This window comes from Nipponia nippon, unplaced genomic scaffold (assembly GCF_047370975.1).
Source record: "Nipponia nippon isolate SJK-2023a ecotype South Korea unplaced genomic scaffold, ASM4737097v1 scaffold_2, whole genome shotgun sequence".
NCBI lineage: Eukaryota > Metazoa > Chordata > Aves > Pelecaniformes > Threskiornithidae > Nipponia > Nipponia nippon.
The window spans coordinates 59,837,062-59,864,098 of record NW_028262336.1 but is presented as its reverse complement, the minus strand read 5'-3'; the positions used below and the strand labels follow the sequence as shown (position 1 = coordinate 59,864,098).

At 41.0% G+C, this 27,037-nt stretch overlaps 1 protein-coding gene and 1 long non-coding RNA gene across 19 annotated transcripts in view; one reads left to right on the top strand and one right to left on the bottom strand.

The window, feature by feature from the left end:
• INPP4A (inositol polyphosphate-4-phosphatase type I A) overlaps positions 1-15,801 on the top strand; it is a 131,212-nt gene extending 115,411 nt beyond the window's left edge. For all 18 annotated transcript variants that reach the window (XM_087757858.1, XM_087757857.1, XM_087757853.1 and 15 more), the window contains 4 exons: positions 44-141; positions 3,231-3,343; positions 3,698-3,852; positions 12,704-15,801. In XM_087757858.1, coding sequence (XP_087613984.1) covers positions 44-141; positions 3,231-3,343; positions 3,698-3,852; positions 12,704-12,836 — 499 coding nt within the window. In that variant the 3' untranslated portion in view covers positions 12,837-15,801. The remainder of the gene's footprint in view (positions 1-43; positions 142-3,230; positions 3,344-3,697; positions 3,853-12,703) is intronic.
• Positions 15,802-23,028: 7,227 nt separating this feature from the next.
• Positions 23,029-26,009, bottom strand: LOC148055800 (uncharacterized). The gene is made up of 3 exons (XR_015704835.1): positions 25,878-26,009; positions 25,202-25,673; positions 23,029-23,335 (listed from the first exon to the last, which is right to left on the bottom strand). It is a non-coding gene; the product is annotated as an uncharacterized LOC148055800 (long non-coding RNA).
• Between the last annotated feature and the right edge of the window lie 1,028 nt (positions 26,010-27,037).

Here is a 27,037-nt window from a genome sequence, read left to right as displayed (position 1 = left end):
CTTTTACCTTGGGCTTAACTGTTCCTTTCTTCACCTTTTAAAGGTTTGGAGATACCTCACTGCAAGAAGTAATTAACATGGAAAGCTTAGTGCGGTTGAATTCCTATTTTGAGCAGTTCAAGGAAGTTTTGCCTGATGATTGTAAGTATTTGCTAATTAATGGCAGATTTGGTTGAACAGCACAATTCAGGCTGATTTTTTAATTTGTTTGCTTCATCTTAGTTGTTTAAATGTTGATGATACACCAGCATTAGTAACCACCAAGAAACGATGCAACTCTATTTTAATACGTTAGTACTAAGTAGAGCAGATTCAAGAGGTTTAAAGGTCAGTCTGATTAACTTTCCTTTTTTAATTTACTTTGCCAGTCTTTCTAAGTGGCACTATGTACTGTATAAACATGCAGCTAGGCAGTTAGATTGCCGTGAGGGGAAGGCATAAAAGTGACAGGTCATAGCAGCAGCAGTTTTATGTGCAGTTTTTGGTCACGTTCTCTGTACTGATGATAACCTGCACAGAGAGCAACTGCCAGTTTTTAGGAACTTAATCACTTTCCCTCTGCTTATCCTTTGGCACTTTCCTATAATTGTTGCATCTGCAGCCAGGAACAGAGAAGTCTAGCACCTGGAAGAGAGACAATAGCTACAAGCTTGAATTTTGCTGGTTATATAGGAAAATTTCGTGCTTGTTACTGTTTTTTTGGGAGGCAGTGGCATAAATGTTATTTACATGTGATGACAAAAATAGTGAAAATTCGTTGATTCGTTATTATTAGTATCAAACCTCTTGTAAGCTAATTTCATGGGTCCCACAATTGCAGTTTTATTGCAAAAATACAAATGCAGCAACATGCAACAGGACAGTGAGAATTCTGTCTGTTATACATTATAGTACTTTCAGTTACCCTGGATTTTTTTTTGATGCGGCTGAGAGCAGAAACTGTTTCCATCCTTCTGGGCATTCGTAATCCTCCATAATTAATTCTCTGAAATTCTAGCTGCAAAATTTTATTTGTTTTATTATATATTAGTCTAGCATCAAACTTCCTTGTAAAGTTCAAAAATTAATCAATTTAAGGTTATTTTTGTTCTGCTTTTCTCCCCGTTACTTACTGTCTTTGTCCACGGTCTTCCATAAAAATAGTTCCCATTCAGCTCCTTCCTCTCCTCTTAGATTTTGCTCACTTTTTTTTTCCACTTGTGTCTCTTCCCTCATCCCCAAACCTCTGATATTGATCTTTTAGCTTTTGCCTTTTTTCCTGAAACTTTTTTTTTATCCTGCAGTCTGTTTTCTTTCCTGTCATTTGTTCCTTCTCTTTTCATGTTTTTTGGACTTTGTTTTGACTTTATACTTATTCTCCTCTATTTTTAAACAGCAGTGGTGTCATGACCTTGAGTTTCTCATTTACTGCTAACACTTACTCCTGATACCACAGGTTTTTCTTCAAGTAACTTGAAGTTGTGAATAAGCTTGGCGTGCCATGTTGGACAGGTGGCATTAACGTGCACCTTAACAGTGAAAGAAAACAGAATTGTCTTGTGTTCACCTTCCTTTTCTCGCTTACTCTGGTTACTTGTCATTACATTGATCCCTGCCACATGAAATGAATACCACAAAGGGGGAAAATCTGTTCTCTACCAAAACTTTCTTCTGCTTCACTGTTTGTTCTGGGTAAATGCAGACATATTGTACCTGGTTTTGCAATCCAGCTTGGACAAATGGTTTGTGGTTATAAACATTAAGCAAATGTTTTGATTAGAAGTGTGAAAAAAATATTGCAGGTGTCCCAGCAGATGTGTTAGAGATGCCCTGTGAAAAGCTGAGACTATATGGACAAACCTGGGACTGTGCTTGTCATAAGGAAGGTCTGAGGGTGTGTTTTGTACCTCCTCTGTGGTGATATTTAGGACGTACAAAGTGAAACATACTTTTCCATGAACCCTTGTCAAGAGAGAATAACATTTTACATTTAACTGTAAAACAAGTGGTTATTATGACCAGCCAGTGGTGTAGTCTGTGGTAAGTACAGGCAAAAGGAAAACTGAACCGATCATTTTAGAGGACAAGAGGCCCGGTGAAGTATCTGCTGGCAGCTTATAGGAAATGTTCCCTTCAAGAACAATACACAAGGGAAACTGATTCCTGATCCACTGTCCTTGTCCCTGTGCTCTTAATTCTAAGCACTGCAGAGTTTCTAAGAAGTGAATGACTGTCTTACCTTCATTAGCTCCTTGTCCTTGTTCCATTAGCCTCTCCTTGTCTTTAGAAATACCTGGGGAGATGGTCTGTGCACCCTTTTTTTTTTTTACAGGTATTACTTTCTAGGTGTAGAGTTCAGGCAGAGCAGACCAGGATAGACCCAATATTGCTAACATACTATCTGCTGTGAGACGAGGTGTGGTCCAAAAAGAAAACCTCATGTATCACCCGTGCGGGGTTCTTTTTGTCACATAGTCATTTTTTAACAGTGCATACAGCCTTACCTATCCAGTCACAGCCTTCGTTGGTGTCCTCTGTAGTTACCCCTTAAAAAAAAAAAAGATTACCTATTTAATACTTGTTGATTGTCTTTGAGTATCTTGCTACATGTATAAGAGATGACATGTAACACTTTGAACATGTAAGATGACTGTTGAAAGCACTCTGAAATATTTCAACTGATTTATTTCCACTTAGTGAAATATTAATAAACAGATCGTGGGAGTGCAGTGTCCTATTGGAAAGAGTATTTCTTGTAACGGAAAACTGGCCAGCTCACAAGTTTAAAATTGAAAATATGCTCAGAGTATAAAATGATATCTTCAGGGTTTCTGTGGAGACATGCATGATACGCTGTCACCTCTGAGGGGCGATAATATGGGCAGTTACATGTTTATATACAGTTATGAACAGTGTATGAAAGCAAGCACATCTGTGACACACAAACCAAGATACTATACCAATCTTGCTGCCTTTGTTCACTCTACTGTTATATTGCTATCAGATTCTGAGCCCCTGAAGTTTTAAGTAACCTGAATGTATATTTCCAGTTGAGTTTAATGAAGCTTGAATTTGTTTTGTTGGTGGCACTAAGCAATTAAGAATTGGATTAATTGTTGTAAGCTTTGATAGTTTCAAGAAAACATGACTGTGTTTGCAACAGGCATGTAGGAACACTTTCCATGTAACTTATCTTTGTAGAAATGTTGAATACAGGTAAATAAGTGAAGTTGGTTTTGTTTGTTTTATAGGTCTACCTCGATCTCGTAGTCAGACGTGCCTGCCTGAACTGTTAAGATTTCTGGGACAAAACGTACATGCAAGGAAAAATAAGAACGTTGATATCCTTTGGCAAGCTGCTGAGGTATTTATTAATCTAAGCATCTCTGCATAGTTCAGTTTATTTTCTGTGTGCATATGTATTTTTCCCTTTTTTATTACTGCTATGTTCGAATTTCTTCATTTGCTTGCATATAGCTTGGAAATGCTGCCAGATTAATCCTCCTCTAGAATGAGACATGGGGAGATAAAATGTATTTTCCACATCAGTATTTTACCTGCAACTCATGTAACGAAGCTTTGCTCTTTCAACGATGACAACTTTTGGCATCAAAGTCCTACACAACATTTGTGTCTCTCTGAGGAGAAGTACAGGTGTGTTCTCTGACAGAAGGTTATGCATGAAGAAGGAATGATGAATTGTATGTCCCATTTCTAGATATGCCGCAGACTAAATGGTGTTCGGTTTACAAGCTGTAAAAGTGCCAAGGATAGGACTGCCATGTCGGTCACCCTAGAGCAGTGTTTGATCCTACAGCACGAACATGGAATGGCTCCACAGGTCTTCACGCAGGCTCTGGAGTGTATGAGGAGGTAAGAGTTTGACTGCGTCACTTATTCCTCAATGAGGAACCATGCAAACTGCAGAGGAGCAGTGGTCTCTGTTTCTATCAAAAGGTAAAAAAAGTAAAATAAAGCCAGAAAACTGCAAAACTGGCTGCTAGAATTCATCCCTCCCTTGCATGTATTAGTGAGTTGCACATTCTAAATCTGGTTGTTACCAGATTTGGATCAGATGGGCGTTAGTTTTCAGTAGTGAATCAGGAGTTTTCAGAGGAGCATGTAAAAACGTGTTTTCAATTAATGCTGAGCTTACAGAACAGGAAACTGGTGCTTCTTTGAAAGTTGTTTAATGCTGAGGTTACCTTAACTGTCATAGCACTGGGTTTCTTAGTTCTAGATCAGGCAGATTTCTCAGGGATGACCTGTCTTTTGTTCTTGGAAACATAGACACTTGCAGTTTGCAGTGGTTTGCCACGTGTATTCTTTAGCAGTGAAACGCCGCTCACTGGGCGAAATGTCAGTATGAGTGTTTCACAATACAGCAACCAAATTTCATCACAACGTGTCAGTGTGCTGTTGTCCTATCAATATAATGATGTTCTGTATTCTGAAGCAGCAGAGACGTTTGCAGAATTAAATACTGTACTTAAAAAAAAAAAAAAAGAAAATCTGTTTACTGTTGTTCAATGCCTTGTTTCAAGCACTGCTGGAAAACTCCGTAACTCACATACCAAAAGAAAGGATAAGAAATCTAGCTTTAGTCTTTATCAATGTAGTTCAACAATGCTGTTCAGTCCTGTTTTTCAACATTCACTCTTACTGAATGTACTGTACTGTGTGTCTTCTCACCAAATTCTCTAGAGTGTTCAATTCTCTTATCCTTTCTGTATGTTTTTGCTGTTTGACCCTTTCTTACTCTTCAGTTACCTAGAAGGAAAATGTCTCATATAATGACACCTGCAGCCTCCTCCACTAATAATTTGATTTTTATATCTACATCTAATTGGATGTCACTGGACTTTTTTATTTTCATTTTTTTCCTGCACTTTTTGCTGCGTTGTTACAGGGTTAGTACAGTGCCTGAAAACGGCATTCAGAGAGTAGGTAAACCTTGGTATTAGAAACAAAGCCCGGAACAGCTTTTTGAGGGAGAAGTTATTAACTTAAAATGAAGCTAAGTGGCTCTCAAATATCTCTATTTGAATTATGCAACTTGTCAACTTAGACATCTGAAAGAAAAAAAGCTTTGTTGCACAGTTGTTTATTTAGTAAGAATAAGAACTGAATGAGTATAATACTAGGAATCTTGTTATTTTCTTTAAATTAGTTACTGAGTTAAAGTGGTTTTTTTTTTTAATGCAGTCATGGACACAGTAGAGACAAAAGTTAATAACAACATTGTTTTGGACTTTCAGACTATCAATTTAATATAACACAGAATCAGATAAAATATTGACCCAAGAAACGCATTGCTTTATGTTGACCTACACAGGGATATTGAAAGAGGGCCAATTTAATCAAAGCCTTTGGCTAGTGTGTTCTAGCAACATCAGGGACTTGCTCTAACAGGTGAAAGACGTGACTTTCTCTTCTTCTGTTAAATCTTTGACTTAAGAGAGATTGTGCAGAACAAATACTGACTAGTCCTGAGGGAATACTAAGATTAGACCATTCTTCAAGCCCGTTACTCTTTCTTCCTCACATCTCATTGCTGTTTGGGGTAGGTTGTTGTGTTTTTAAAATTATTTGCCAGTTCTGCTGAGGAGCAATGGCACAGAATTAACAGAGCTTAATGAGAGATGTGATTATGGAACAAACATGTAGGATACCAACTCTACCCAAACCCATTTCAACCTGGACAGGATAACCTGACCTAGATGACAGACATACGAAGTGAGAGAGTTGCAAATTACTTCCAGGGCATTCAGAAAACTTGCTTTTTCTTTTAACTTGGATCTTTTATCTGTGTAATTGTACAAGAAAACAAGCGCTCGGTTCAGTCTTTAAGGCTTCTGAAGTTTCTGGGGCAGTTGGAAGGGCAGGGAAGAAGCACTATTAAGTTGTGGGAGTCAAAGAAAGTACTTCATTTCTTTTCTACTGGTAACTTTCCAGAGAAGAAAAGCATCCTTGCTTACACTGTTCTTGAAAAATGAAGAAAGCACCCTCGTCTTCCATGTGATGCTGGTCTTCAGAGGTGTTAGTTCCCACTTACTCATCCTCAGAGACTTTGTTTCCTTCCTAGTCTTGTGATAATTACGTATCTGTGATAATTTTGTTCAGTGAGCATGGACATCAGGGAGAGAACATTGAGTGCTCCTTGTGGATTCTTGTAGAAATTCACAGGTACAAGTTTGTGACTTTCACCTTAGAAACAAATATCCTATTAGAATAAACTCACTTTTCTGTAAATAAGTCACAACTTTTCCTGTCCCAAATCAAATACATAGTAACTCTCAGCCTACAAATAGTAAAATCATGATGATATGTCTGGAAGTCCAAGCTACAGAGGAAACGACTACCTGGCCAGTAAAGGCAGCTCAAGAGTCAAAGTCCAACTGGATCACATAGCCTCTTCCATCTGCAGCAGTGCCAACACTCCTCACTAGACTTGTGTCTCCCTGCCCTCCCTCCTCCTACCAGATTACTGTCCTGTCAGATACGCTGGTGGAGCTGTTTGTGTGAATATAGTCTAATCCAGTTTCAGTCAAAGTCAGCCTGGGTAGCAAAATCTTTTACACGTTTAAGGTTTTCATTAAACCAATTAGGAAGTTGTGACACAAGCAGTTCAGCCAACAGAGAAGAGCTGTCTCCAATAGGGGCTCTTGAAAAGCAGCTGGAAATGGGGTGAGGGAAATAATCGCTTCTAGCTGCTTCTAGTCATGTTTGGATACAACCACTCACTCCAATAAAACAACCATTAAAAGTTTGGTTGGATTTTTTCACTGGTTGACCTGATTTAAGAATAAAATTGTGGTGGGTTGACCTTGGCCACCTGCCAGACGCCCACCCAGCCACTCTCTCACTCCGCCTCCTCAACAGGACAGGGGGAGAAAAGACGATGAAAAAGCTTGTTTGTTGAGATAAAGACAGGGAGATCACTTGCCAGTTACTGTTACAGGCAAAACAGACTCAACTTAAAGAAAATTAATTTATTGCCAATAGATTTGGATGGTAAGAAACAAAGACAAAAATTAAAATACCTTCTCTCCACAACCTCTTTTTTTCCCAGGCCCAAGTACTTCACTCCTTCGTTCCCAACTCCTCTACCTCCTCCCCACACTCCCTTTATCCACCACTTTCCAGTCAACATTAGCTTTCTGCTCACTGATCACACTCCAGTTCGTTTAATATTCCCTCACCATCTCCTTCAGAGGTCTTTCTATATTTTGAGTACCTTTCAGTGCATAGTTATGCCCAGGCAATTGCCAACAAATATATTTTTTTTTTCTTACCTGTACCAGATACATTCCTGTATGTGCTCTTCTTATTCAGCAGTAGCCCAGGCAGGAAGGAGAGTACTTGCCTTTCAAATACGTGGGAGACTGCAGCTGCATTGACTTGTAAGTCCAGTCCTCAGGTCAGCCTTGAGCTCAGGTGCTCCTTTTATCCTTCTTTTAGGTGGACATTAGGTATTGGCTGGTGGAGAAAACTCAAACCTACACTATAGTTCAGTGCAGTCTCAGGGCTGCACCCCTCTCGGGGTGGAAATGAGTCAAGCCTAGATACTGCTGTGTATCCTACTTGCCCTTCCCACTGCCATGTGTGATTGTGGGTTCTTCTCAAAGGTACTTATTTCCCCCTCCTCCAGCACTACAAAGATAACTGGGATTCATAGGCATCACAGACTCAATCTGCCCTTATCCAGTGTAGGCACCAGGAGTGAAAAACATATTTTGATCACCAATTTGGATGTGTTAATCCAGATCAGAAATACAGTTGGTTTAGTTCCCTGCCCACCTAATTCCATTTGACTTGAAGTGTTGCCAACATCTGAAGGCTATTTTTCTCTTTCACCCCCTCCAGAGTATCTCTGATGTCTTCCAAGACATTGTCTGTTGGTTACCTAACCTTGCTATGCAACCAGCAAGGTTATGTGTCACCCTTTATGGATGGAGTGAGTGTACTTGTTCTAACAGGGTCAGGCTCACAGGTTGCGTTTAGTTGTTGGGTTTTGTAAACTAAAAGTAGAGTTGGACTGCGCAGGGTATAAGAGTGATCCAAAATGAAACACCCCACTACAAAGCCTCAGGTTACCTGAAGAGGTGTTCTCTGCTATAGGCCTTCTGTGCTCAAAGCAATGGAGGAAGCAGGGGCATCATAAGATGGGCTGTGCAGCATGTCTTGCCTTCACATGCATATATTGAGGCACTTCAGAAACGTGCATTTTGGAAAGCATATTGATACACACTTGAATTCATGTTGAAGCAGAAAAATCAGTGGGTGGTTTGGGGCTTTTGTTTACATATTGAGCAGGTAGTTAAGAAGTTAAATTATTTCACTGCAGACTACATGGAAAGATGTTTGAAAGGGTCAAATACTACAATGGTTATTCATGTTCAGCTTGCTTTTCAGAGCTCCACTTCTTTGCAGCATGCGGAAGCATGGCCGAGCAGCATGGGATATTATTGCTTGGTAATCTGAAAGAATGAACATGGAAAACCATTTATGTTCAACCTACATGTGTTTATTTTCAGTAGACTACAGTACTTCTTTCTTATTTTTCTCTTTTATTCTCTTTCCCTCTCCTTATTTCTGTAATTGTGCTGATACATATTTTTGAGATGTTTTCCCACTCTTTCTTTTACTTCATCTTCTGGTTTTGTTGTGCTTTCTTCCATGTATTTTCATTTTCTTGACCACCTTGTGTTGCCATCTCTTTTTATACATTCATTTGCATGTCCGTCTTCCTTTCTGTTTTATTTTCCCTCCTCCCAACCTTCTTCCTTTTCACAGCATTGGAACACGGGAGGTAGTCACCCAGAAGAACTTGAGTGGCTTGGTGCCCATCCGAGATTTCAGACTAGATCCCAGCCTCCTCTACTCTATTCCTTTACTAGCTCTCAGCCCCAATTTACTGATTGTGTGGCTGTTTCTGAGCATAGCATACCTGGTGGCCAGATTACGTTGCAAGTGAAGATAAGGTTAAAAAAAAAACAAAACCAAAAAAAGTGCTTGAATGTGTATTGCCACTTGGTACCTGCTGGACAAAGGAATGTGTCATAGTATTGTCTGCCAAGAATTATTATTATGCCTTACAATTTTACGTTTCTATTGTACTAAACTGTAAATATACATCAAATTATTTTATCGAAAAGAATTGTATTGAAACTTTAAATTATTGTTCTGCTTTCAGTGCTTGTAACATAGTCTGACATTGGCCTGTTACCTCGTTACTTTAGCCGGCCTGAAGATCTCTTACCAAATATAGTTTTGTGTTACTTGTTTCATGTATTCCAGAGAAAGGAACTCTGTCTGAAAAGAATTTGTATCTTTTTGTATATTTAAGGTGTATGCTAATCTTGCCTTTCATTTTTACGAGGTATGAAGAGAAAAACAAAAACACGGGTGGGGTTTATAAGAAATTATAAGAAATTTATTTAAAGAAATAAACAAATTTCTACCTTCATTTCAAAGCATAATATCCAAATTACATTACTGAACAGTTTGTAGAACCATAGTCTTGTTCCTTTCTCATGGTTAAGTATGTTCCAATAGACTAGTGTACCCACTCAAAAAACAACTTGCGGTGCGCTGCATGCAGAATTATTTCATTCTATTTGTAGATCTGCATTTTGTAATTGTATTAAAGACATAAAGAGAATGACTTGTGATTAGGAAGAGGATGTAATTGGCATTAGCCTGCTAATGATCCATCATCTGTTTCAGGTGCTCTGTTATAGAATTTGTTCTGAAACAGGGTCATTATCATCCTAGAAGTTAGTCTTTAATCTTTCAGGCAAGAAGAGGGAGGTATCAGTTAGCTCCTTTAGTAGGTGGGTTTGAGGTTTTCCATTGGGCTTTGTTTTAATTACACTAGACTAAATATTACTGTTATTTCTATTTTTAAGTGTTGGACAGCTTTAATAAATTATGATGTTGATAGTGACTTAGTGGTAAACGAATGATGGTAGGTTAACATTTATTTAAGTGATGAGACTAAAATGGCTTACCTAGTTTAATCACGCAGAATAAGCGCAGCTGAAATTTGATCATCATTTATATATAACACCAAACTGGGAGAGGCCTATTGAAATAGAAAGATTTTGTTGATGCAGTGGCCTGACAGAGCTTGTCAATAGCAATAGCTGATGAAAATACCTAACCTCATTTAATGTAGTTTGCTAAATTCATAAAGGGATTTACTTCGCTTGGTGCCTGAGATAATAGGAAATTGGGCTTCTGAGGAGAACTCTTCTAGTACTGTGATTTCTATTTTCTACTATTATTAACTTGCTCAAAAAATATAGGTAGCTATAGCTTTTATTATGAGTATTAATGGAATCTGACAGCTTCTGAGAGAAAGCTTAAAAAAAGAAAAAAAACCACAATAAAAATTAGAATAAAATCCTAAATTTGGTGAATATTCTAACTAAAAAAAAAAGTATGTGGTTACATTTGTGTCTTCATGAATTCAGACTGTACAGTACACTATCTCTTGGCATTTTTCCTCACTGTTCTTCCAATTTTGTTCTTGAGAGAAAAAAAGCCCAGAAAGACAGACATACGTACATATACACACACACACATACGTATACATGTATCCTATTCATTTTTAGTTGCAATGAATTTAGGCAAAGCCTTCCTGCTGATGAGATTTAAAATCATGGTATGATGGTATTGGACATATCCACGTCCTGTGCTGATATCTGGTACCACTGCGTCTCCATACAAATCATCTCTTCTCTCTGATTAACACTGGTTCATTTGCTATGGGTTCCAAAAATCTACCTTTTTACAAAGTGAAGGAATATCAGGTTGGACTGTGGCCTTGTTCTTGCAATGGGATGAGTGTCCTGGGTTTGGTCTAACCAGATGTGAAAGTAACTTTAGTAGGAGTATCTCCACTGAACTCCTGGAGATTATGAATCTGTTTAAATAAAGTATGAAGGCTTTGCTCATGACTATTATTAGGCCTACAGTAAGAGCACCCTTAAGTTCATCTGGAATGAAAGCCTAGGCTTTTTGAAAACAATGTCTTTTTTTCTTAAACTTTGGTGGGGACAAGTTTTTGTCTTTTTTTCTTCTTTAGCTTGGTCTGTGCTTTCGTTCAGGCATTCAGATTTAAAATGCTGTAGCGCATACTGCTTATGTGTCTCCAGCAGTCTTCTGGCACGTGGCACATGAAATGGTGTGTGAAATACATCTTTGTCACCATCTCTGTGGCCCACCTTGCCATAGAGGGACATGGGCAATAACCAGATGCAGTGGAATGAATTATGAACAGAATGATTCACTCGGAGTGAAAATGCTCATCCGCTATCCCATATACGCTATTTAAACTTACTGTTTTTATTAGTACTGTGAACTATAATTTGTGCAAATTTTTGATGAATCTATTTGACTGCAACGACCTGTGGGCGGGTTCTGTAAAATACAAAACAATGCCACAAAAAATAGTGTCATCACGTACGACCCGTTCTATAAAAGGCAGTCACGGAATGTGCTCCAGAGGCAAATTTCAAACTTAAACTGTTTCTTAGAGCAAAAAGTTACAATGTTCTATGAAGTTAAACTAGGTGGTACATACAGAACAGAGTTACAGTCAGTTTAATTAACCAAAATTAGAAGAACAGGGAGGTCAGTAAGAGCAGAGAGCTTTCAAACTGAACCAGAATCCAAACCCTCCTCTGGAATCAGATGACCACAGTTTATCCGATAGATGCTGCAGCCATCTCCAAGACAGGCATAACATGACATTTCTACCATAAGATGGTGTACTGTACGCTTTGCCATGAAGTTCTAGTATTAAATCATTGTTTAGGTTTCAGTTCTCTATCAAGGAAAGACATTCTCCTGCAAGCCTAAATTGATTTATAATATGTATTTAAAAGATAGTGCTTCCTCTTTGTACGTCTGTTTTTGGATATAATCAAAGGAACTCTGAAGTAGATTTACAAGTGTAAAGAAGCCTTAAAACTGGAGTAGTTTTTTATTGTAGCACAGAACCTCTTTGTAATGTGGGGCAGTTGTACCAAAACACTGGGTAAAAATTAAATTCTGCACAGCTTTGTTTCCTTGGGGTCGTGACTGCCAACGCAGCCAATCTTTTTTGCACCCACACAAAGCTGCTATTTCATGATTAAGATTTTTTTTTTTTTTAGACTATGTTGGTTTTCAAGTCAATTTATGCATGCAGAGATAACCGGAAAGTCATTATTTTTGTATCAGCTCTAATCTTTAAGTAAGTACTGATAATACTGACGTACAGGGAACAATGAAATTACTGTAAAGCTCTTACTGAGAGAACAGCAGTTTTTCTTTTTCAGCTAATATACTAATAAATTAGCAGAACTGCTTGTAAGCAATCTCTTGGGATCCCTTGTGCAATGAAGCGGCATGTGAACTCCACAACAGTGTACCCTGAAATACATGAAACCATCACGAGAGAGCTTTCTCAGTAGATGCACTGCTGCTTTTTAGAAATGCAAAACTACCAGTCAGACATAGCATGTATCCATTCTGTGTGCTTCTTACTAGCATTGTATGATGAGCCATCATTTTTAATATTTGCAGTGGCAAATTAATTAAGACGCTCATTAAATATAACCAACTTTTTGTTAATGCTATAAAATAACCAGTTCATTTCATCTTAGTTTAAGTCTTTTTTTTTTTTTTTTCCTTTTTACTGCTGTCATTTTTTGTGCTTGTTTTTTTTCCCCAGTGAGGGTTGTCGGCGAGAAAATACAATGAAGAATGTTGGATGTCGCAAGTATGCATTTAATTCCCTGCAGCTGAAGGCTTTCCCAAAGTATTACAGGCCTCCAGAAGGAACTTATGGAAAAGTTGAAACATAAGCATACTATGTCCTTTAATTGCTGTTCCATTAAAACATGTGGATACACTCTAGATTAATACATGATTTTGTCATCCAGAAGAGATAAATAACCTTTTTGTACATTTCGCTAGGTTATACAGAGCATGTTACTTACAGAATTGGAATCTATAGTAACAGTTATTCTGACACCTTAGCTTGAGAATAGTGTGATGACTCTCTGCCCGTTTAAATAGCCTTCAGTGTATGTAAGACGAACAGATATTGTGCTACTTAATAATTACCTATATGCAAATAGCTAGGTACCTCCTGGATGGGCAAGGACTTTAGGAACGGCGTGTAGGCAGCTGTTTCACATAACATCTTTTTATACTGAGTTGACTTGAGATTGAGCTTTTCATAAACTTTTTAAAACTGAGAGTAAAACTCAGAAGTTGTAAATAAAAAGGGATTGGATCCTAGAAAGTCTAATAACTGTAGAGTGCACTGTTACAATCAAGAAACAAGTTTAACTTTTAAAAAAAAAAATTAGCACAATAAAAGCCAGGAGTATAAATTGTTTTACTGTATATAGGATGCCATCTTCATATATGAAATTAACAATACATAAAAGGCCAGGCATATGAGGTCTAGTTTCTAGTTCTGTCCAAATAAAACAAATTCCCGTCTTCTTCAGCAGAGATGGGCTTGGGCACACATCTTAACTGATTTTAAAAAAGGTTTCAAAAACATAATGATGCTTAACCATTAATACCAGCAACAGTGCCCCCTGCCCCTGCAAACTATAAGGCAAGTGCAACAAGCAAGTTGCTCATGTTGCAGGTGACATGTTCGGTATGCTCCATGGTATTGTATATTAATTAACACATTTTTACCCGTAGCTTTTTATGTCACTTCTGGATTGTAAGCATTAGTATCTCGGGGGGGTTACATTTTTTTTATTAGTGTTGATTTTTTTTTTCCATATCAATTTTGTATGTCAATACAAAAATGGTCAAAGTGCCCAACGCATCCCCGTTACTCCATAACCAAAATTGGTTTCTGTTTACCTTTGCATTTTACCTGGGCAGATGTTCAGAATCCTGGGGGGGCAGTATGACTGTTTTCAGGGTATTTCTGAGGAAGGTAGCGATGCCCCATGTTGATAGAAAGCAGTTGCTCATGTGCTACTGCTAATGTGCGAGAACCTCAGATGTGTTCTAGCTTATGACTAAGGTGATCACTTTGATAGCATTTGATAAAAAATGTTCAACAGATCTCCTCAGAAATAATCTCACAAAGAATGCCTTTGAAGCTAAGATACCTTTTTAAAAAGCAGGTAAACATTCATTTCCAAATTTTAACAGGATTAAGTCATCTCTGGCTAGCTTTGTTCAGCACACTGTGCCCTCTCCTTCTTGGTTCCTAAGGATATAAGCTTTAGAATAGAAAAATCTGCTCATTTATTCTTGTGAGAGCAGCAACAGCCAGGTAAGTATATGGCTGTTTTCTGATTTCTTTCTCCCTCTCACTGATGTTTGTCTGTGCTGTCACTGCTCTATCAGTCAGTCATGTTCATTCTGCTCCCATGTAGGTTTGGGGGTTCCAGGTCTAGCAGTTTTTGCATTTTGCTTTTTGCAGTTTAACACTGAGCAGCACGTCACAAAGCCAGGTCAGAGAGTTCTGCTGATCTAGGTTGTTACCATCATTTCAGTCTCTCTAGGATAACAAAACACTGAGTTCCGCGCAAAATCAATGTATTGTAGTACCTATCCCAGGTCTGAACAAGTCATCTACTGTAGAACAGTCCCTTGGAAATCTTACAAACCCCGTTCGCCAATTAATAAATGTTGATTTTATTTTATTGTTAATATGTAAACAAATGTATGGTGAAAAACTTTTCAATGGGATCTCTTTAGACGTGTTACTCCATTAGTTCTGCTCAACCTTCAGTCCCTGGCCCATTATTAAATGCTACATTTATTTTTGTATAAATGATACTCTCTATATCCCTTAGTTTTTATGAGTTGATAATTTTATTTTGTATATTTCAAACATAGTTAATTATATTTTAAGTCCTGTATTGTTACACTAAAAATCTTCCAATGTTCAGCTTCAGAAGCAAATAACGAGAGGTCTGTTGTAACAATTAGCAGAGCCACTCTCTTAGGCTGTGGCCAGCAATCATTAGGTCTACTCTAGAGCTTAGCGAGCCTTTATTTATTTTGTATACCAATGTAATCAGAAAAAGTTGCCGAATTTTGTACATGCATGGTTTTTGCTCACCTTTTTAAAGTGGTGGAATACCGGTCTCAAGTACTGCATTATTTTGTTTAAAATATTCTGGTTTCCGTATGCTTACATGTAAAACATTGTTGTCCACCTGACATTTTGTATATACCACATTGTCAGTACATGCACATCGACGGGCTTGTTTAAAGGGCATAATGAACAGTAAGATCTCGAGCAGTTCATCAAAAAAGAAAAACTGAAACTTGAAATCCACATAGGACGCTTCACAAGGGTGAAGTCAGCTTTTCTGTTGCACAGGAGAGGCGAATTTAAGGATTACTGTAAAATGAAGTTCTGTCTAATGTTCTTTTTTGAGTACGTTTTTTAAATTATAAAGCATACAGAGGTAAAAAAAGAAAACTGTTGCCAAGTATGTTCTGTGTATGTTCTGTGAAAGTACCTACAGCACAGTTGCCTTTTGTTTCATTTATACATGTAAAATTATTGTATAATACAACACTGTTTTGTCCCAACACAACTGTATTTGCCAGGCTTCGTGCATTGAGATATTTTTATTTATTTGGTTTTGGGCAGTATTAATATATCATAAACATATGGCTACTGTTTTATATATTCTAGTTCATCCAATCCACGTATGCTGTAAATGTGCTAGTCTTTAGGATGAAAACCAATAAAGAACTGACAAGAATAACAAATGGTGGCTTACTTTTAATGCGTTTGTGGTAAATTAAAATAAACACTTTCACGTTCCTTGACTTGATGTGCCCTATCTGTTGGAGAATATATGAAGCTGTGTATGGAGATATTTTACAGAGAGGTATGCAAGCCAGGAAGTAGTTACTCCTAAACCCTGCTGAAGTACGGCTGCTATCAATTTTCTGTAGTTAAAGTCAGGCACCAGTTGGTCCCGCATGCTACGTGTTCAGCAGCAAGGTAAACAAAGAAGCAGTATGAGATATTTTTTTTTTTTTTAAATTTTATATACTTTCTCCATGAATCTTCTATAAGACCTTCCTGAGCTTCGTTCTGTGTTTTTCACTCTTCTTTCCATTAAGAGAATTCCTTCTCTGCTGCTGCTTCCCCTTCAGCCAACTCATCCCTCCAGCAGTTTTAATAATTACGCTACTTTTCAGCAGGTTGTCATTGTTGATTGGCATTTTGATGTCAGGTTAAATAAATTTTGTATAATAGTGTAACAGACAATAATCCAGAGCATTCTGATTTCTATTAAAATATGAAGAATAGAACATAAAAATGTAATTCTGCTGTCACTGGATGTTTGAGAACTGCCAAATACAATTTTATTTGTGTGAAAGAGGTCTGAGGACCACAGGTGGGGCTCAATGAATTAGTTTTTCTAGTTACACAGAAAGGAAATCAGTACCAGAAAAAAACCCAAGCTGTTTTCATTCAAAATGCAGAAAGAGAAGATGCTTGCCAAGTGGGAATTCCTAAATTGCACATGCAAAATAGATATACATACATGTGCGTGTATATACATATCTGTATTTCAAAATTTTTAAATTGGTGTCAAAAAAGTACCTACCGGTGTTCTTTTTAATTTAAAGAGGTGAGGTGTTTAAAAGATGGTTGAACATTTAACATCTTTAAAAGGCATTCTGAGCTATTAGAGAGATTGTCACTTGTTCGAAGCTGACGTACGTGCCTCCATAAAGATTGCTCCATTCAAAACCCAAGGCGACCGTGAACCTGGGTTGCCTGTGGAAGTGTGGCTGCACGAAGGGCATACGCATGTCCATGGGTCGGAAAAGATGCTATGAGGAGCTGCGGGGAGCAGCCACGACTGCGTGCTTTGGTGTGGAACCGCAACTCGTTCCATCTCTTTGCCGTGGGTTTTGCTGTACGACAACCCTCAGGCAGGACCTGAAGCTGTGGTACAGCCCTCCGTGTACGGGCGCTAACTGCACTTCGGAAAGGCTTACCTGATGTCACAAATGTAACATCGTGAAGTTTGAAACAGGTACTCTGACAAAAGAGAGGAAATTTTAATAGATGCAACGCCAAAAATGCATGAGAGAACAGAAAACCAAGAAGAATACAACAAACAATAGCAGAACGCTTGTTTAAACCAGAGAGAGAGTCCTCAGAAGAAATTGTAGGTAGTTTTGGTAACCAAGAGTAACCTTTTTCAGCGTTTTTCAGTTTGTGAATTTCTAAACGTTCCTAAGACCCACCTCAGAAATTTTCTACCTATATACTGTTGCTGACTGCATGTGGGTTTACAGTAGCTCTCCCTAATGAATGACGAGACTTTCAGGCTATGAATGGGAAAGCTTAACTCAACAGCAACCTCTTTTTCTCACGTCATTTTAAATGTCAGGCAAACGTTGAATGAAACAGAAAAAAATGTTCTGCTCCCAATTAATGAAATATTTCGCCCGTTGCAACTGACTCCCTTTGCAGCATGATGGTGACATGCGGCGCTGTGTCCTACTTCATTCAGTAGTGTCCAATGTGACCAGTTGATGGCATGAAAAAACAGTTTGTAAGAGCCTGGCATCCCTGCCAAGCATCCCATTTTTTTCTTAAGTCATGCCCATATTAAGTTGTATGTTATTTGCCAGTTGGGTCCTACAATTTCTGATGTTTTCTGTATTCTGCACAGACTTCTGCATCAAGAAGTTCTTATTTTTTGTGGTGGCTATTGTATTTGTGCATATACCCTAAATATTCTGAATGTAAAGTTCTGCAAATCTAGATTTTACAGATTTTACAGCATAAGGAACGTACTGTACATCCCCTAATGTCATTTATTCTAAAGTTTTGGTCTTTGCAGTCAAAATACTTGAGATAATGTGCTGTTTATTACTTACGTGTATGATTTTGTACCTAACCCCACATCACTAGGCTTGTTGACTGTACCTGAGGGACCAGGCTGGAGAAACCTTCCCAGTGTCTCCAAGGCCAGTAGCCCCAGACTGGACCACTCGGCCCAGAGTCTGTCACCGCCCATCAGGCTCACTGAACGTTTCATTATTCATAAAGTTGAAAAGTTAAAAGGTGAGAGATTACAACGGCCAACGGTAAGGGCATCGTCTGGAATACGAGCGAATTACGCTGTGGCTGAAATTGGCGATCTGGGATGGGAATGGTTTTGTTTGCTTAGTGCTCCCATCAGGGTCATTAGAAACCTTTTCTGCGGAAACCACACAGGGATTCCTGGCACAAACCTTTGGGAGGGAGCCTGGATGTGTGTCCCAACTGGATGGTGGGGGAAAAAGGGGGGAAGTTTTAGAAAATCTTCAATCTAATTTAAAATTAAAGTTTTAATGATAAAGAATACAGAACTGGCATATCCAGCAGTTACTTCTCCACATGACCTGCGGATCAGCCCCGATTCTAGTAACTACGATGTGCTTAATTGCTTCCGTCTGCTACTTCACACAAGCTCATAAAGCTTTGTCAACATGCGCATCAAAGCATCAATAAAAACCTCGCTGCTGCCTCGGCCTTACGTGAGTTGCGCTTACGTCCCAGTATGATGCAGAGAGAAACTGCTCAAGTCGTAATGATTCAAATCAAGTCAGGCTGGATGCAGCTTATCCACTTACTCATGACGCAATTAGCTGGCCATCGGTGCAGGACAACAGTAACAAGCGCAGGAGTAATTAACAAGAACAAAACGATTTACGGGGAGCACAGACCTTTAAAACTGTGCCTTGGCAGTTTCTGCAGCAGGGAGGCCTGGCAGGTATTTTTAATATATATATATATATCTATCTCATCGGCAGGTATTTTATATATATATATCATAGGCAGGAGTGGCCCTAGGGCCACAGAAAGCTCTTGTGGACCCGCGCGCGAGCAGGCACCCGCGGGAGGCTCGGGAGCACCGCGGCGCTCAACACGGGAAGCGAAAAGCGCCGTTACCGGGCCAGGGGCCTTCGAACCGGCCCGCCCCGCCCCGCCCCGCTCCTCCGCCGGCCCCGGCCAGGCTCGCACCCCCCTCGGCGAGGAGGCCCGAGAGCCCCTCCCGCCCCGCCGCCCCCCTCCCGCCGCGCGGCGGCCGGTGAGAAGGGGGCGGGCAGGGCGCACGCCAGCCCCCCTGCCCCAACGGCCGCCGCCTCGCGCGCCCTGACGGCAGCCTTCTCCCGGCAGCCGCGGGGCGGACCCCGGCACCGGGGCCGCTCCGCAGTCCCCGCCCGAGGAGGCCGAAGCCGGGCGGGGGAAGGAAGTTCCCTCAGGTGGGGCTGGCGGCGGGAGAGACCCAACGGGCCCAGGGCTGAGCGGGAGGCAGCCTCGGGCAGGTGGCGCGGTAACCAATACCCGGCTGGGCCGCGGTGGCGGTTGGTAGAGCCGGTGCAGGGACCCGCAGCGCCGGCTGCCGCCTGCCTTTCGGGGAGGGCAGCGGTGAGGGAGGCCGCTCGCAAAGGAGCAGCCTGGCCGATCCCTGCGGCCGGGTGTTGTCAAGCCCCCGTCCCATACGTGTGAGTCCCAATTGGCGCTCCTCAGAAGCAAGGCGCGCTCGTCGGTGCGGACTGTCCCCTCCCCGGTCCATCGCCATCTGTTTTAGAAAAAAACACGTTAGTAATGTAGCGTGCTGTAATCCAGCAGGGTTGTGAATCCTGTTGTAGTATTTGATAGAGCCTGCGCTTAAATGAAACTTCCTAAAAATCATAGTCGGGTAACTGCTTCTCTCTTAGATTTCTGTTGACTCGGCGTCTTGGCGACTCCTGCAATTTCCATTTTGAAATAGAGGCAAGTTGATCTTTAGAGTTCATAAAATATAGAACATGTTTATATGAAGGAAAGGTAGCTAAGTGCTTTTAATACTTGACTACAAATTGCTTAAACTGTAGCCATATCTTGAAATACTGCTGTTTGCAAATAGTGCAGATTTGAGAAGACCTGAAAAGCAAGATTGAAATAATTTGCTCTTTTTTTAGGTATTTCAAGACATTTATTAAATTGCCACTGGTTGATGTTGGTATTGGGCAGATGATGGCTCCGGCATCTAACGTTGAAATCCTGGAGATTACCTGCTATTACAGAAATGCTCTGCTTGAAAATGTCTGTAAAAATGTCTTTCATGTTACAGGTTTGTAACAAACCCGAGGTGATCTAGCCTGGATGTGTGAGAGACACCTGTCAGGTCTTGAATAGCATTTGTTAGCTATAATAGTGTACAGTCATTCTGAATTGTTTTTTTCTATAAATTCTTTCTGACCTCAGAACTTTCTGATTCAGGGTTATTCATGTAACTGTGAAAAGTGGCATCCCCTTAGTTGTCTTTTTCCATGGCAGCAGTGTCAGGGGCTGCCTGCAGAGCTGATATTGCAACTTTTACCCCTGGGAGCTGGTGCAAAGAGAAGATGTGGGATGTTTTCCACCTGTGTCAGGCTAGTGTGACTCAGCTCCAGGTGTTTGTACCTCTGCACTTGAGAACACTTGTCTTAATATGCTCTGCAAAGCACAGGGAAATGAGAACTATCAGATGTTACGAAGGGGAAGAGGAAGACACATCAAAGGAGGATGGAAGATTTGTTTGTCCCGCCTTCTTCCCTCATGAGCAAAAAAGGAAGATGGCCAATGTTTGTTTTTACTATGTGTATCTGTATTGGTTCTGTACTGTAATTTGGGCTGACTCGGCACACAAAACCCACATTTCATCCTCAGCTGTGTGTGCTGGTTCTGCAGTGAGTTACACGTTACAGATTCTGGCTCCACTGCTGCCGTCAGCAAAGCTTTGGAAGAGCCACTTTGACTAAATCTACAAAGGATGCTTGCCACCCATAGCTTGCCTAACTTGTAGGTGTCTTTGTTGCCTGATGTGGTGTTGAGCTTCCTGAGGCTTTCTATATTGGGAATTGCTAATGAGGAAGTTTATTGTTGAGACTCACCTCAGCCTGGGCTTCCTTCTGCCACCCCAGTGCTGGGAGAAGAGACAGGGCTTTGTACCTCTAGCCTTGCAGGCACAGCCACAGCCTTACCCCAGCTGCATTTGGCACACCCAGTTAAGTAACACAGCTTGTGGACAAGGGCCTCATTTGCTGCCTGCACCCTCTGCTCTCTGTTGCTTTGCAGTCCCAAGGAACCCAGTCACCAGCATGCACCGCTCTTCCCCTCTGGATCCTTCTTGCAGCTCCACCGCAGCACCTGGTTGCGCAGGATGCTGGAAGCTGAGCTCTTCTTTTTCTCTTCTGTACCTCTCTCCCTTTCCCCCAGTCATCCTTGGAAGACAACTCCAAAAGCACCGGATGGCTTTTTCAGTGCATGAGTTGTTATCCAGCATGGCCCTTTCCAGTAAGGTGGTAAAGTGCTGCTGGTTTAGGTCGTGGGAACTCGGTGGGGATTTTTCTGAGTGGAGAGACGGGAAAGTGATTTCTCATCTCACCAGGAGGGGTTGTCACTGAGGCAGGCAGGCCGAGTGCCATGGGGCATCTCCAGTTGCAAACTGTTTGCTGGAGTGAACTTAACCTAGGTTAGCTACCTGTTTTTCACGGTTTGGGGTGAATGCAAGAAACAGCCTCTTGTTTGTAATTCCACAGCCCAAATGTTCCGTGGGTACAGGGTTCTTGCAGTTAGGCTTACCTTTCATGAGCAGTGCTGTCCTGCTGGTGTTTTGTCTGCTCCAGGAACACACATACTGGTGGGGCTCCCCGGGGGCCAGAGAAACGCTCATTTTCTGGGTTCTGCTTGGGCAGGCACAGAAGTAGTTCTAGGTGTCTTGAGAATTACTTAATTAAATGGGCAGTTAATAGGTAAGATTGGGCAGCCAGATAGATCGAAGGCTTACCAACCCAAAATGTCTGTACTTGGTCATAGGAAAAACCAGCCCAGCCTCATGTCCTGTCTTTGACAGTGGCTTCTACCTTGTAACTGTGAAAGGACAGAGTAAACATAACGTGGGATTTCCAAGTGTATTTGTACAATTTTTTTATGACTTGCATTTTTGGAAGTGTCTGTGCCGGAAGTGTTAGCTCTGAATCGATTTAGGTAAGTGCCATTATGGTGCTTTCCATTGTGTCACATCATCTCTACTTCCCCTTCTCTGGGTATTCATTTCTTTATTTCTTTTTGGGCTCTTATTGTTTGAGTCCTCAGAGAATGAGGATTATGGGGTTTATGCAGGTTTGTGCATGGAGTACCTGAATTAACCTATGATGTGAGTTTGTCTTTATGGTGGATGTAGTTAACTAGAAAGTTGATGGCTTGTCAATAAACTGTAGCTGGTTTTGGGGTTTTTTTTGCATTTTATAGATACATTCTTGTCTACTGTCAGACTATGGATCTAGACAGACAGTAATCTGATCATAATTCTTGTTTTCATATTGTAAAGCAAGATTGATAGTTATTTAAAGAATACAGAGCTGCTGAATAGCGTTACTGAAAAAGTGGGCAGCTTTTCCAAGGACGGAAAACTTTTGAACTCATAGTAGTTTCAAAAGACTGAGAGCAGGGGAGTCAGCTGCTGTTCTGGTCCCGCCACTTACTCTCCCCATGGTGCAGCCCAAGGTCTGTACTTGCAGAGACTGAGAAGGACCATGTGAGGGCACGCAGGGGTGGTTCAGGGTCATTCCCAGTATTAGTACTGGGGTGCCACTGCAGTGTCTGGCAGGTGCAGGGCGCTGTGTTAATGCCGACATTTGGTCATTGAAGAGCTAAGTCTGGCGTCAGGGCTAAAGGTGAGTAGAAAAGTGGTACTTAGAAGGGCAGAAGCTTTGATGGTGCTTAGACTGAGGGTGGGTTTTGCTTTAAAACATTTGCTCTTTAATCAATATTTATTAATGAGTCTTGATATAAGTGACCTATGGTGACCTGTGTTCTTCATGGGTGAGGCATGAGGCTCTTCTGCATCTCGGGAAGAAAGGCCCGATGGCAAATAGTGTAACAAAGAACATCATTGCCATTTTAATAAGAGGAATATAGATAGCAAGTAAATCTCATGTCCCGTCAGGTGCTGGGAACCCTGCTTTCCTGCAGCATCGTACAGACCCCAGATGGATTCCCACTGCAGGCTGTGCAGGTCCCCTCCCGCACCATGGTGCCTTTTGTCTTGCGTAAGGAACAAATCCATTTATCTCCTCCTGACAGGTAGGAGTGTCCTGTTCTCTCTTTCATGATGTTCACCAGAGCACAGCACCGGCGGGCGCAGGACATTCCAGCACGTCCCCTTACAGTGCTGCATACGTGGGGTTATACAGCGGTTACTCGTGCTAACCTATGGGCTTCTCAGGCTTGAAGTAGGAGGCCAGCAGGGCACACATGGCTTGTCCAAGATCACCAACTCCTCAAATGCAACATCTTCCACAAGGCTCCCAATACAACCTGGAGGAGAGCAGGGCAGCAGCACGGCTTTGGTATTGAAACTAGTTAGCGGGACAGAACAAACAATAAGACCTGAAATACTCGGAGGGGAGAGAACGCAGAGCCCTGGGAAAAAGCTCAGCAAAGGTCTTTCACAAGGATAAATTGTACTGAAAGACTGCGAGGGGGGGAGGGCAGAAACCAATGTGTTGGGGATTTGAACAAAAATACGAAATAACTGCATAAAATTCCTCAAGTAGGGGTGTAGAAATGAGTTGTAAAAAAGTTCTGTGCGAATTGGAGGAGCTGAGTTTCTTGAACATGTACAGGTTAAAAGGATTCAATATCAGGGAAATAATTTTGTTTGGTGAGCAGATATAGAAGAAAAGAGACTGAAAGCATGTAGAAGGGGAAAGAAAGAAAAGTTTTGATGAAAGAAATATTAAAATAAATGTAGGCAATAAATAGTTTGATTGCAGTAGGCTTGTCTGGCATGTCGTGATACTATGCTTGAAGAGAAGTAAAAGTCTGATATGACTAAGTGTGCCCCGATTTGTGGACTTTCACCATTGAACTGCAAGAACTTCCCAGTTCCTCTTGGTTTAGGATTTTTGACATGTTACTGCTGAGGAATGATAGCTGTATAGGCTGGCGGTGGGGAAAATAGTGTTAATTTTCACAATGTACATCTCATTAAAGACAAACGCTACTACTGAGATTATAGCTGAGATTTTTTTTCAAGGTCTCAGGAAAAATCAGAGGAAATTTTAAGGCCAGCTGACGCTGCTGTGATGGCCCGAATGCTGTTTGTAGCCACAGAGGGGTGCTGTTTATCTAAATAGTAGGACTCTTAATCTTCGCTGTGCCGAGAGGAAATTGCATTACTCAAATTTATTGAGTTAGGGGAAGTGTTTTCCAGTTTGCTGATTTAATCAGAATTCCTGAAAGAAAAAGGGATTTTTTTTTTTTTTTTCCCCATGGGTTAATATCGCTGTATAGACCACATCAGTGACTTTTCACAAGGAGGCTCTTTAAAAACAAAGCCAACACAGTTAAATACTGTCCATTTTCTGAAGCCCTCTGGTGCCGAACCTGCTGACTTCAGCAATATTCAGTTTCTATTGTTCTAATAACTGCATCATATAGATCTTTGCATGCAGTTGATCAATGCAAGGGCACTAAGTCAGCACACAGTGTGCCTCATGCTCATTCCACGTGCCTGGAACCCTGGGTTCAACTCATGGCCAGTGCCCAGGTCCCACATTTGCACATCTGAGATTAAGCTCTGCGTAACAGTGAGACATTCTGTGTGCCACTTGTCGTAGCATGGATGTTTGCTTTCTGTTTTGAGCTGTGATGAGTTACCATTTTGGAGCATTTCTTTAGACTGTTGAGTTCAGCTGCTTCAAAGAAAGGAACCTCTTTTATCCTGCCTTTCCTCCCTCCCTTCCTCGCATGTACATGAAATCTGAATTTGCGACTAACTTTCTAAATGTAGCTAAACTGTTTTATTCCTTGTGTCTTTCCCCCCGCCCCCTCAGTATTTCAAAGTATTAAGATACTCCATTCTGCCATGACCTTTGCTTAGCTCAACTGAAGCATTAAGGCATTACTGATGTTTTCTTAAGCTCTGTTGATTTTTACCCCGTACCCCTTCCTTGAATTGGAGGCTGAGTCTTCAGCCACAGAATAGAATGTGAGAGGTAGGTAAATGTCAGCAAGGTTTGGCAGTTAGACCTGCATCAGAAGCTTACAGGAAGAAACTTCTGTGTTGCTGGTTTGAAATGAACATAAGTGAATATTCCTTGAAATTACTGTTGTCCAAAAAGATTCCTTGTTTATACAGCACAACAGGAATTTCCCTGCAAGCTGTAAGCTGAGTCATACCCGTTTAATGTAGACTGTTGCGTAGTTTTTAGGGACTTTCTTCATTCTTTGTTGCCAAACTCTTCAATGTTGGCAGAATTTTGCTGGTAACTATCTTGACTGCTAAGGACAGGCTATACAGGAGGATGGGCGATGTAAAGCTGAAGGGGCTGAAAGTCCTTTCCTCTTCCAGAAAGCCAGCAAGATCCAGTGAAGGAGCATACCAAGGGGCATACCAAGGAGCATACCAAGGAGCATTTTAGTCTCTTGTCTGATTCCAGCTTGTTTCCCTCTTGAGAGGCAGCGAGCCATCCTCCCTAGCTTCTGTTGTCTTTTACATTGCTATAAAGCAGGTTAACGTCCTCTCTCCAGTGAGTATTGTCTTCCCTGAAAATAACTCCAGAATGGGCCAGTGAGTGACACTGGGCGAGGCAGAAGCCGCTCCAAGTGCTTGCTTTCCTGGTTCACTTGCTTCCCAGTAAGTTCCTTGTAACTAAGCCAAAACACCACAAGTGAGTTCCTCCTGCCATGGACCCATACCAAAAAACATCCAGGCAACTTTCCAGAATAGCCAATATTTTTTTTTTCTTTGGGAATATTTTATTAGCCCCAGAATTATAAAATGGACAGCCTGTACCTCCTTCCTAGAGGTTTCTCTTCCCCCCCCCCCACCCCCTGCACCCTCCCCAGCCAATACCTTTTGTCTCTTGTAGGATGCCAGACTCCAGATCCCCTGTCTTGTTTGTTAGGACAAGTAACTGAACTGCAATTAAGTTACTGCAAAGTAACTTTCACAGCTTTCAAGAGAGTCCGGCTTGGACACCAGGACAGTCTGTTTGCTTCACCTCCTGTAAGTACTCTCTGGTGTGTATCCCATGTGAATCCTGTTATCACAGTGCTAGAACATCCTACTCAATTCTTGCGGCCACTCACAGACTACTTGAGTGTCATCTTGTAAAGCTTCGGGAGAAACTGAGCATACCCGCCCAAAGATCCCACACTATCCAGTGTTAATGACACTCTGACTCAAACATTTGCTTCGCAGTAGGCAGATAGAGAGTGAAGTCAGGTCTCAGATATAGGGTGCTTCCTGAAGGACCACGATTTGGTGATCCTAACTCAAAAAAACCCACCTTGAGGGGGTTTCCTTAGGAAGTGGCCATAATATCTTACTTGACACTTCTTCCCACTTTGTGCATTTCTCTTGGGGCTATGTGATCTGCTGTTTGAGGTCAACTGATGTTTTTGGGTCTGAGCAGCTACCTTTACACAGTTCTGTGAAGAGAAAAAAAAAAAAAAAGTTTTGTTCAGGACAGTCCTTATATCCCAGCAAATATAGTGATAGTAGGGTTTGCATTGCCTCTTAAGACTCTCAATTTTTATTAACCCCCCCAGAGTTTAGGCTAGCACTTCATTATATTTTCTCTGACTCCTGCAGATGCTTGTGTCTTTTTGCTTTCTGGTTATTTGATTTCTTCTTTGTTATAAATAAAAAAGTCATGCTCCACTCACTGCTAGATCACACAGCATCTAAGTAGCGAACTAGTAGTTGCATTCAGAGGGCTGCTGAAGAGCATGCTGATCCCGTCATCCTGAAGACTGCTTTAATATTGATGTGAATAAAGCACTGGTTGAACATAAAAAGTCCATCCTTGACTGGCATTAGATGAAAATAGGCACTGGGCAAAAGACTCGGTTTTGAAGCAGAACTTGTTTAAAATGAGGTGGCTGAATGCTCTTCCAGTTGCAGCAATTGTACAGTAGAAGCTGGGTTACTTCCAATCCCAGCGTGTGGCTCCCTTCTAACCAACTGACTCATCGTGAGCTGAAGTCGTCATTGTTTCATGAGGCCGAAAC